Source organism: Hyperolius riggenbachi, chromosome 8 (assembly GCF_040937935.1).
Source record: "Hyperolius riggenbachi isolate aHypRig1 chromosome 8, aHypRig1.pri, whole genome shotgun sequence".
NCBI lineage: Eukaryota > Metazoa > Chordata > Amphibia > Anura > Hyperoliidae > Hyperolius > Hyperolius riggenbachi.
In genome coordinates, this window is record NC_090653.1 from 275,967,376 (window position 1) to 275,979,736 (window position 12,361).

Here is a 12,361-nt window from a genome sequence, read left to right on the forward strand (position 1 = left end):
ATCTGATCGCTCCCAGTAGTTTGTTTATTTTTTACAAATATTTTTTGTTTTTTAATAAATAAACCTATTTTTTAAATTTCTTTCCTATCCCTCCGTCCATTCCCCTGACGGCGGATTGCTCCTGTCTCCCCCAGGGGGATAGTCGTGTCACACAGCTGTCCCCAGTACAGCACTGCCGTGCATCGCTGTACACAGTAAATAGACAGTGGTTTCGCCGTCTAACAGTCTCCCAGCGGCGATCGCCCATCAGCGTGAGGCGGTCCTCTACAAGTTAATTACATGCCCATGCGGGATGTATTATGTTAGCATGACAACTCGGGCATTTACCGGTAAAAGACGCCTATTGGAGCACGTAGGTGATATAATTAGTGGTGAGCCAAGGTCATCACTAGCTGCACGTTTCAGGCGGAACATGGTGGCTCTTCCGTGGGTTTGCGTGCAACGGTTATGGATAGGCTAGAACCACTGAGCAGGTGTGTGAGGACAGATAGGAGGTGCCGCCACCATGAGGCCACGTGGATGTATGGGTTGCATTCGCTGCATATGCATGGTCTCAGCGTGGATTTTTCACCGAGAAGCTTTTAAAATGGACCTGAACTCTTGCACAGGACAGAAGGAAAAAAGAGAAATGCCCCCTGTATGTATTTAGAGAGTTTAACCCGTCTAATTCCCCCTCATCTGTGACTAATCACAAGCTGTAATTTGATCCCTCAGCTGTGTCAGCTCAGGAATCACGTCTGCCACAGCAGAGAGCTCGTTTGGAAACACAGGATCTTAACAATATGTCCGCTTCCATGAAAGCAGGAAGTAGTAACACTGCAGATTTATTGCAGGATTTGTATCGGCTGTAACAAAGAAATGTTTTTCTGTAAAGGTTATTATGCTGTTGTGTATCTTTTATAGCAGAGAGGAAGTTCTGAGTTCAGGTCCACTTTAATAAGGCGGTGATTGGGGGGGGGAGGGGGGGCATCTCCATTTGGATGGCCTCTGACTACATTGGTGTTATAGTGTGTCTTGAATCATTCACAATAAGATCTGTATGACGGATGATATAATTGATGCCTCTCAGTAGCATTATGCAGCACTCCAGACACAAAGCCTAAATATGTTTGCACTACACAGGCAGACAGAACTCATCTCAAGAGGGAGTCATTAATACAAGAAAATATCGATGAGCGACTGTTAGCTATTCCATGTTCAATTGCACGCCATTTTCATATTTGTAATGAGCAACTGCTACTCAGTAAGCACTTTTGAAAATAAAGGAAACACTGAGTACTCCCCTGGAGGAGATGGACTAGTCCAAAACGTCAGTTTTTTGCCGTAATAGTCCTTTAAAGAGAACCTAGGGTGAAAGTGATTTGGACACTGCCATATTCATTTCCTTTTAAAGGGATACTGTAGGGGGGGGTCGGGGGAAAATGAGTTGAACTTACCCGAGGCTTCTAACGGTCCCCCGCAGACATCCTGTGCCCGCGCAGCCACTCCCCGATGCTCCGGCCCCGCCTCCGGTTCACTTCTGGAATTTCAGACTTTAAAGTCTGAAAACCACTGCGCCTGCGTTACCATGTCCTCAATCCCGCTGATGTCACCAGGAGCGTACTGCGCAGACACAGACCATATTGGGCCTGCGCAGTACGCTCCTGGTGACATCAGTGGGAGCAATGACACGGCCACGCAGGAGCAGTGGTTTTCAGACTTTAAAGTCTGAAATTCCAGAAGTGAACTGGAGGCGGGGCCGGAGCATCGGTGAGTGGCTGCGCGGGCACAGGATGTCTGCGGGGGACCATTAGAAGCCTCGGGTAACTTCAACTCATTTTCCCCCGACCCCCCTACAGTATTCCTTTAAACAGTGCAGATTGCCTGGCTTTCCTGCGGATCCTCTGCCTAATATTTTTAGCCATACACCCTGAACAAGCATGCAGCATATCATATGCCCTGACTAAAGTCTGAATTAGCCAAATGCTTGTTTTAGGGTTGTGACTCAAACTTTTGATGCCACAAGACAACAGGACTGCCAGGCAACTAGCATTGTCCTAAAGGAAATATATATGGCAGCCTCCATATCACTATGGGTAATCAGCAAACCTATCAGTGCACATGCTGTCAGCATACAGAGGGTGAATGGACAGGACACCAGCTTACTGCCGGACATACGTACCACTGCTTGGTGATGTCAAACATCATGATCACCCCATTGCAGTTCTTGTAAACATCTAAGAACTCAGCGTCCAGTGCCAGGTCGCCATCCCCCTGGGGAGACAAAGAGGAAACATTACATATCGGGAGCGTATCACACACACAGGAGCAAGATTATCACATGATTTATTGTGTCAGACAAGGATACCAAAGTGTCTTCCATGTCTGCTTTATAGGTACAAAAACACTCCTTGGAAAGTCCAAATCACATTTTTTTTTTTGAACAGAGCGCTACATCATCAATACCCTGTGTAAAATATACTAACTGCAACTTAACCAATTATATTCATATAATATAAAACTAATTCATGGACTTAGTTTCCCAAAAAAGGGTAGTAGGGGAAAAAAATATATCAATACATTACAAAGTGATAAGTTCAAAAATAATACAGGAGAGATCAAGAAAAGGTTGATATTCCCCATGTAATTTCTTCATGTTGTTTAATCCACAATCATCCTGGAGGTCATCATCTTTACTACTGGCAGACATGAAAAAAAACCAGACAGCACCAACTGCCGTTATCGCTACTGAATCACAAACGCTCAGAAAATGGTGCAGGGGCTGCGTTTGCGATTGTTTAGAAAGCCCATCGCTTATCTGAGAATACTCACATAAGCTAACAAAAAAAACACGAAATCGCTCATAGTGTGAACAAGCCCTGACTGTCTAGCCGCTGCAGTATAGCATTTTGAAACGCTATGTTATGGTTAGCGTTTTTTAATGGTTTTAACACAGCAATTTTGTATACTCTGCTAAGGGTTGCTTTTGTATGTGTTTTTGAGAGGATTGTGGTAATTGTGGTTTGTGTACTGTGTTCTGAAGTCAGTAGAAATAATGTATGGTTTTCCCAGACTAATCTGGGGGGAAAGGAGGGAGAATTTTGCATAGTTAAAGCGGATCTGAGAAGAAAAACTAACTATAACAAGTAATTTGTCTATGTATCTTATCTAAAGTTTAGATAGTTTCCACAGCATATCTAGCTGCAAACAGCTTTAATAGAATGATTATTTCTTCCTGTGATACAATGACAGCAGCCTTGTTTGTAAACATTACAGAGAGGCAGGTTTATCTTGAGCAAATAAACCTAATCCCCCCTCCTCCTCCCCTCTGCCTCTGAAATCTCTGGCTAGTAATACCTCCCCCTCCTCCTGCCCAGACTGAGCTCCCATGAGCCCTTGCTACTGTCTGAAAGTGCCTTGGCTCTCTGAAAACCTGTGGGCGTGGCTTGTGTAGTTTATAGGGAATTGGGGTATTAAAAACAAAAAAAGTATTTGGCTTGAGGAATGCCCTATAAACAATAGGAAAGGAACACAATGATGCAATGAGTAAAAGATCATCTCGGATCCACTTTAAACAGCCTAGGCTGTGACATCACTGGGAAGGCTGGGCTACATACCAATATATAGCAATATATAGATACAAGGAGGGTTTCTGATGTTGAAACCAGGATAATTAACGTAAACGTGGGTATCTGGAAAAATTAACTGTATTCTACTTAGTCATTACAGTGTCTCTAATTTGCGTACATTCACACTGATTGTTGCCTGCAGGAACTTGCATTCAATCCTTTGGGCAACCGTTCGGGGCAGAGTGTAGTACAAACGCGCTGCTAGGTTACTGCTTTGCGACACGTTCTATTGCTATGGAAGGGGAAGGAGGGACAACAGTGCGGCGTAAAACAGAGGGGATTTGGGTCATTGGGGCAGGGAGGAAACCAATGATCTGCCACACTGGATCATTCGGGGACATATCAGGGCGCTGTACCCACACTGCATTCTCAGCAGAGGCAGCCCCCATTTTCCGAGTATGCCAGAAGCGTGTACTTGCCTTTAGACTATGACAGTAACAGAATATGCTTAGGAACTCTTGCTGACTTGGAGGGAGTGAGATGGGGGATCCCTTTTCTGTTGTGACAGGAAGTACACATAACCAGCAACACACAGAAGGAAACTGGAACCAGCAGAATACATTTACACCCGAGCAACAGGAACTCTAGCTAGTAACTCTACAATCGCTACAGTGCTATCTACTGACCCTCCAATACAAAGTGCAGCTGTTTCTGTAGTTACCTCTGAAACTAACCAGTAAAAAAAGTAAAATAAAAAAACCACAGGGAAATAACTTGCTTTCTTACCTCTTGAGGCTCATTTTCAAGCTTCAATCCTCCTTCTCCTCTCTTCTTGCCTTTACCTGAAAGATTTTACCATAAATCCTTACTCAGGTGAAGAGTTCTCATATTGGAATACACAAGACTTCTTATGAGCTGCCCCCATTGCTCTGGAAATCCCTTTCAACACACATTCATCAGTAGCTCACCCTTCAAACTCTAGGAGCTCGTTCATACTTGAGCGGGAATCGTGAAATCCCCGCTCAGCGCAAAGCGCTAGCGGTTTTTAAAAACTGCTAGCCCATGTAAGCCTATGGCAGTGTTCTCATGCAGCGTTTTACCAGCGATTCGCGAATAGCATTCATAGCACCGCTAATCGCAATCGCTCCCAAAACACTGCAGTGTCCAGTGATTTTTCTGTGTTAATCGCGGAAAAATCATGCCGCAAAACGCTAGCGGTAATCGCCGGCGGTTTTAGGTGTAAAGGGTTATCAGAGGTGAAAATAAACTGATGAGAAAAACAATTGCATCTATCCTCCTCCTGCTAAAAATGACTTTTTCTTTCGATATACCACATTTTATTTTATATTTAACCACTTAAGGACCTCAGACTTACACCCCCCTAGTGACCAGGCTATTTTTTACAATTCAGGCCATTGCAGCTTTACCTGTGTGCTACAGGGCCATACAACTTATAACCCAAACAAATCAGTTCCCCTTTTCTGCCCACCAATAGAGATTTCTGTTGGTGGGCTCTGATTGCTGATCCAATCAGTGAGATAGTCTCTCATAGGCATGAGCCTATGAGAATGATCCTTTTTCTTTCCCCTCCAGGGGACAGCCAAGTGACAGGGCTGTCCCCAGTACAGCGCAGCAGTAGAAAAGGCCATATGCTTTCGTTTCAGTCTGCCAGCAACAATCACGGCTGGCAGACTCACGCGGGGATTAGAGATCCCCTGCAAAACACTCCTCCCAGGACTTGACGCCTTTCGGCGTTAGGCGATCCAGGGGGAGGTACCTTGCGGCCACCAATTGGCATTAGGTGGTCATAAGGTGGTTAAATCTAGTGTTAAAGTTTTTACTGTTTCATTGTCTCTGCTCAATGACACCTTCATTGAAGTATGCCAGAACTCAAATCTATGAACTATTGACCATTATTATCTCATTCCTGCTCCAGGATCCATTTACTAACAGGAAAGTGTTATATAGCTGTAATTACTTATCAGTGGGGGTTATGCTATAGCCTGACCCAGTCCAACCCGGACAGAAACTGTCACTTGCATACATTATGTTTAACTCTTTCAGGGAGAGAAAGAAAAAAGGACACAGCTTAGTTATTTGTGTGCTAGGCACTGTACATACACATGTCTATCTCATCCTGTCACTTCGGGTATCCTTTAAAGGAATACTATCGATCGAAACGACTTTTTTTTTAATACTCTATATTAGTGTACACATTACCACTAGTGCTAGGGGCACTTTATTTATTCACCCAGGTCTCTCTCCCTCTATTTCTGCTTAAAAATTCATTTCTCACACAGCTCACAAATATATTTCACTGTGTCACTCACAGCATGCAGGAGAGGTGGTAACAGGCAACTAAATGAGCTGTAATATTGCTGGAATATAACTACCGTAGCTATAACACTAGTCTGTGTTTACACTCAGACTGGTTTGCCTGGCTGCCTGCTTGTGATGATTCACTCCAAGCTGCATCCACTTTACAAGCTGCTGAGAGGGGCAGACCACTGTCTACAATTAGCATTATTAGTATCTTTATCAGTCAAGAGAAGCAAAGATAATAAACACACATTGCTAGAATCTTTAACCCCTTACCACCATATCAATAAGATTGTTTCAGCAAGGTGATAAATAAACTATAAACTGAGGAGTTGATAGCAACTCCCCTGTGCAGAGATATGGTCTAGCTCTCTGGGAGCGGTCAGTATTTAGATACATTTTGTATCCAAAACTGTTACAGCTGAGAGGAAAAGCTGTGTGAGGAATCAAATTGCTCCTGGTACTTGTCCTAATGTGTGCTACAACATACAGCATATAAAAATAAATGCATAGATCGATAGTATTCCTTTAAGTTTAAGGGACCCCTGTAAGCTCTTTTAAAAAACAAAAACAAATAAAAAAAAAAAACAGAGAGAGTTTCACTTACCTGGGGGGCCTCTACTGGCCCCCTGCAGATGTCCTGTGCCCTCGCCGAGACAACACGATCATCCGGTCCACTGCCACAGCTCACTTTCATTTTCTCAGTCGGCGGGCCAGGTTTTCTCATACTGCGCCTGTGCAGAACGCTCCCTGCGATGCGAGAGGGAGCGAGGACACGGGCGCAGTGGCCTCGCCTGATGAAAGGAGGTCTCTTGCCTCCTGAAACTTGTGTAGCAGATAAACCTGGTTATACCACACGGCAGCCGCCATAGCCTTTCTTATATGCATTGCTACATTGACAAGTGTTAATCACTACTCCCAATTGCTAGCGAGCTGTTTATACAGTCATGCAGAGCAACATGGAGCTTTGGACATCCCCCATTACTGCATAACACTTTGCAGTAGTGCAGCCTGCAATAGCCTGTGGGGTGACCGCATAGTGCGGAACTTGCACACAGTCCAGGAAGAGACCTGCAAAGATACAACCACGGATTCCAGCCCTGCCTTCCTACAAAGGAGAATCTGGACACTGCTAAGCCTGGTCCCCGGCCAGAAGGATGCATGCGCAGCCAGTGGACAAACCTGTACAGGCTTGATAGCAACTTTCTAAGGTGAGATTACTCCAGGCATCCCTGCCTTTCCTACCACTGGTTCACTGAGTGCGCTCTATTTCTTGTCTAAACTTTACAAGACCTTACATGTGTCCTTTAAAGTGACACTTAAGCCAGAAAAAAAATTAGTTTTACTCACCTGGGGCTTCTACCAGCCCCCTGCAGCAGTCCTGTGCCCTCGCAGTCACTCACTAATCCTCTGGTCCCCCGCTGCTAGCTAGTTTCGTTTTTGCCGACAGGCCCGTCAGGACTGGCCACGTGTAGCTTTCTCCGCATTCCCGTCTGTAATTAGCGCTATTGCGTGCCGCAACGCGTACAAAGATACGCGTTGCCGCATTACCTACGCATAGATATGCGGCAACGCGTATTTTTGTACGCGTTGCGGCCCGCAATAGCGCTAATTTTTGCCGACAGTCCTGTCGGGCCTGTCGGCAAAAACGAAGCTAGCTGGCAGCGGGGGACCAGAGGATTAGTGAGTGGCTGCGAGGGCACAGGACTGCTGCAGGGGGCTGGTAGAAGCCCCAGGTGAGTAAAACATTTTTTTTTTTTTGGCTTAAGTGTCCCTTTTAAGTGAACCAGAGACAAAGCACGCCCATGTATTTTACCATATACAGTATATCAGTGGGAACATTAGAGAAAACACCTACCCTGCTCTCTGCTTCATCCTTCACTGCTCAGCCACCTTGTTATCAGCCCTGATAAAATCCCTGACTAAGCATTCAGTCTGGCTTTGCTCAGGAATCATTATAGCGGAGTTATTATAGCAGAGCCAGAAGGGGGCAGGCTTGGGCTTGAAAAGATATCAGAGAAGACAGACTCAGCTATAATGATTCCTGAGCAAAGCCAGACTGAATGCTCAGTCTGGGATTTCATCAGGGCTGGTAACAAGCAGGCTGAGCAGTGAAGGATGAAACAGAGAGCAGGGTAGGTGTTTTCTCTAATGTTCCCACTGATATATATGGTAAAACACATGAGGGTGCTTCGTCTCTGGTTCATTTTAAGGCCTTGCTCAGCTGAGTTGCAGAATAATTTTGCACGTCAACTCACTGCCCATACAGATCTGTGGGGTTGTTCACAGTACTGCGTTGTAACTGATCGCATTATTGTAAAGTCTATGTCCAGTCTTCATTGCATTCCACACTCATAACGCACTAGAACGCGTGCAATATGCAACGCACCACTGTGATCCTAGCATAACAGCACTCTTAAAACTCACCGATTTGCGTTGATGGGCGTCACCACCGCAAACATTTAAAAAGGGCACCAAATAAATCCTCTAGTGGAATAACCTGTATTCTATTAAATTCTGGTTGTAAAATATTGGTACTTTTTATCTAACCCTGTTCTCACATGAGCCCTCACTCTACCGATGCCTACTCCTAACCGATCCCCTCTATAAAATGCCTATCCGACCCCCCAACTGATGCCCAACTCACCCCTGCAACCGATACTCAACACTAGCCACACCCACCCTACTCCTTGCCGGACAAATTTCCACTTGTAGCCGCTAATCGCAGCAATCAGGGCTGCTGAGAAGGACGGGGGAATCGCCATTAGGATCCAGAGGCTTTCCCCCTACCGAGTTAAAGAGACTCTGTAACAAAATGTTCAGCCTTATTTCTTCTATCCTATAATTTCCTATGCCTGATCTAATGTGGTCTGGATTACTGCAGCCTTTCATAGTTGCACAGTGGCTGTATTATCTCTGTTATATAATCTAATCTTCTTTCCTCTGACGGCTTTGTCGAGCTCAGGCACTCAGGCTGGAATCTGCTGCTCTGCTTGTGATAGGATAGAAGCTATACACACCCTCTCCAGGCCCCCTGCAGGCTCGGTATGAGTCACAGACTGAGCTCCTCTCAGCCTATCACACTCTGGTTAGCAGCCATGTCTTTTGTTTGTAAACACTGCATAAAACTGGCAATTACAAGCCGGGATTGCAGCAGGGAGTGGCAGAAACAGCACGGGGGGGGGGCAGAAGAACATAATGAATAGAATGGTATGCTTTTTATTGTAAGAATTTTAGAGTACAGATTCTCTTTAAGTAACCCCCAGGGGCAGTTTTTTCCCCCTACAGGTTTACTTTAAAGAGGCATTATTACACATGATATCCTATATAATAAAACCCTACTTGTCCCAGCGTCATCCTCCTGTCCCTGTGTCCCGTATGTTTTGGCTACTGCGCATGTGCAGCCATTGGGACAGCAGGAGGACGGGGCCAGGGAGGGGGGCCAGGGAGGATGGGGCCAGGGGGGGGGCGGGCGGTTGCGCACACACAGACATGCGGCGGTGAGTTAGATCTAGAGCCCGTTTTTAAACGGGCTTAGGTCTACTAGTTTCTAATAAGAGAGAAATGGAAGTACAAAAAAAGATTTTGAATGATAAACATGAACCATTCAGAAAATCCAATACAACTCACCTTTGTCAACCACGTCCCACACTTCCACCTTCACAATGTCATCAGTGGCTGCAGGGCAGAGAAATGTGCACAGTGTTACTATTACAAGAGCTGAGGGACGGCATCAGAAGCAACAGTTATCACAGTCCTAATTTAAGCATAGAAGTAGCTGACTATACCGTGGAAGAAACATGGAAAAAGGTTTCACAACTTGGATTTTTCCTTTAAAATGTCCCCATCCTCTACATTCCAGCTGAAATGTAAAATCAAGTGGAAAGTGGACAGAGTTTCTAAACTGCCTTCTAGAGGAGAGAAGGAGCAGATTCCTCTTTAGTTAATTCAGGCACACGTGCATCCTTTACTGCAGAACCCTGATTTAAAGAGGAATTCCAGTGAAAATAATGCAATAAAAAAGTGCTTTATTTTTACAATAATAATTATCTCCCTGATTTACATTCTGACAATTATCACATGGTGACATTTTTACTGCTGGCAGGTTATGTCAGTGGAAGTAGCTGCTGCTTGCTTTTTTGGCAGTTAGAAACAGCTGTTATTTCCCACAATGCAACAAGGCTCACACAGTGTGATGTCAGAACCATGGTTCTGACATCACACTGTTCTGACATCACACTGTGGGAGGGGTTTCACCACAATATCAGCCATACAGAGCCCCCTGATGATCTGTTTGTGAAAAGGAAAAGATTTCTCATGGGAAAGGGGGTATCAGCTACTGATTGGGAGGAAGTTCAGTTCTTGGTTACGGTTTCTCTTTAAGGATCACTATGGTAATATATTCTAAATGCATACCGGGACAATCAATGTACATTTGTTCCAGAGTAGAAATGTCCTATCACTGTCATTTACAGTTAGTAGTGAAAATCTGACAGATCTGACAGGTTTAGGACTAGTCCATCTCCTCATGGCAGATTCCCACAGCTTTATTTACAAAAGCACTTACTGAACTGCAGTTGCAACTGCCAGAATAATGTGCAAATGAGTGGGAAGGCCATCCAGCATCTTTGTATAGATCCTTTCCAGGGAGTGCTTTTTATAAAGAATAAAAGCAATACCGAGAATTCCCCATGAGGAGACGGGCTAGTCCAAAATCAGTCAGCTTTTTACTACCTACTGTAAGTGACAGCAACATAGGAAAAAAGTAATTTATATTGCATTGTACTCTGAAGAAATGTACATATAAGTATGTGCACACATATATTTTAAAATTTTTCGCAATAGCAGTCTTATTTCCTATAACGGGAAAGCATAATGGGAAGTGAGTGGTGTATAATTACTTTGCACCCCACCCTGGGGATAAAGCCTGCCGCTAATGTAAAGTTATATACCTCTCCATGTCCTAACAATTACCTCCCCACCAAATATTTTTTTTCCTAATGTAAAATACTATTTCACCTATATGCCCTAGCGATCTCTCCCATACTCTCCCCACCATATAAAATTATATTTCACCTTTATATCCTAGCAACATCCCCCACATCTCCCTAAAATACAATATTCCCCTCCATGTCTAAACAATCTACCCCAAGCACCTAACCAGAGCTCCTTAGGATCAGCTGGTGTGACAACGGGGTGATCTTGCACTGTCACTTCAACGTTTCAGTAGTTTTGGTGAAGCTGTGTTGCTCTAAACCAGGTTTGTTCAAACTTTTTAGGCCAAGAGCCATATCGCGGTTATTCGGAGTGCTAGGGGGCCCAAACTAGCGAAATTGAAAACAAATTTTGCTGATTGCCATTAGGTACACTAGGCCTGTGACATTTTGTCAAAGAAAACATTTCCATGGGAAATAACCAGTGGCTGCTACCGCTACAGTGGTGGCTGCTAATCAGTGGCTGTTACAGCTGCTGACATAGTGGCAGCTGCTAATCAGTGGCTGCTACTGCTACTGCTACAGTGGTGGCTGATAATCAATGGCTGCTACTGCTACAGTGGTGGCTGATAATCAATGGCTGCTACTGCTACTATGGTGGCTGCTAAGCAGTGGCTGCTACTGCTACAGTGGTGGCTGATAATCTACAGGGAAACAAAGAGGGAATTAGAGAGGCGACACAAGGTGGCCCCTGCATGCGGCACTGGCACTACGGCCTGCGGGCCAAATGGAACTAACAACTGTAGAGAGCTTTGGGAGCCACCAGAAAAGGCTCGGCGGGCAGCATTTGGCCCCTGGGCCAGACTTTGGACATGCTTGCTCTAAACACCGAACCAAGTGCCAAAACACTTTTTCTGGATTTAGCCAATTTGAACTTATGCGCTGCCAAACTGCACTGACCAATCAGCTGGTGGGAGGTGGGGCTTTGCGCAGGATAAGCTGTGTGCTGCTCAGGCACCTGCTTAGACAGCTATGCTGTGTGCCCAGGCTTGCTGAATGACAGAACTGGCTGAAAACATTCAGAAGTTTTTAATCAGGTAAAACAGGTCACATGTAGTGTATTTTTATGTTTGTCGCAGCTGTCTGTTGAAGTTCAGCTGTAAAGCCTATACCGCAGTGATTGCTGCAGGAAGTGTTGGCTGGTTATAGAGGGCTACAAGCATGACAAAAAGCTAAACCTGAGGTGAGGAGGGGAAAACAACTGAAAAGATGGAGACACTCAGAGAAGCAGTTCTATAGCATCTTCCTTCTCTCCCACATGTTAGGGCACCAGGGACCAGGGCTGTGGAGTCGAGGCAATTTTGGGTACCTGGAGTTGGAGTCGGTGCTTTCCTAAACTGAGGCGTCAGAGTTGGATGATTTTTGTACTGACTCCACAGCCCTGCCAGGGACTCGGCAGCTGTGGGACACAGCCATGCCTGAATAAGTGCTGTCATATCATGCAGCAAGTAAGCGGGACGATGGGGGAGTGTGTGTGTGTGTGTGTGTGTGTGTGTGTGT

General features: G+C 45.1%; 1 protein-coding gene across 3 annotated transcripts in view; it reads right to left on the reverse strand.

Moving 5' to 3' along the window:
* The window catches only part of RABL6 (RAB, member RAS oncogene family like 6), an 81,112-nt gene that overhangs the window by 36,282 nt on the left and 32,469 nt on the right, over nucleotides 1-12,361 (reverse strand). For all 3 annotated transcript variants that reach the window (XM_068248953.1, XM_068248954.1, XM_068248952.1), the window contains exons 4-6: nucleotides 9,498-9,545; nucleotides 4,335-4,390; nucleotides 2,162-2,253 (exon numbers count right to left, since the gene is read on the reverse strand). In XM_068248953.1, coding sequence (XP_068105054.1) covers nucleotides 2,162-2,253; nucleotides 4,335-4,390; nucleotides 9,498-9,545 — 196 coding nt within the window. The remainder of the gene's footprint in view (nucleotides 1-2,161; nucleotides 2,254-4,334; nucleotides 4,391-9,497; nucleotides 9,546-12,361) is intronic.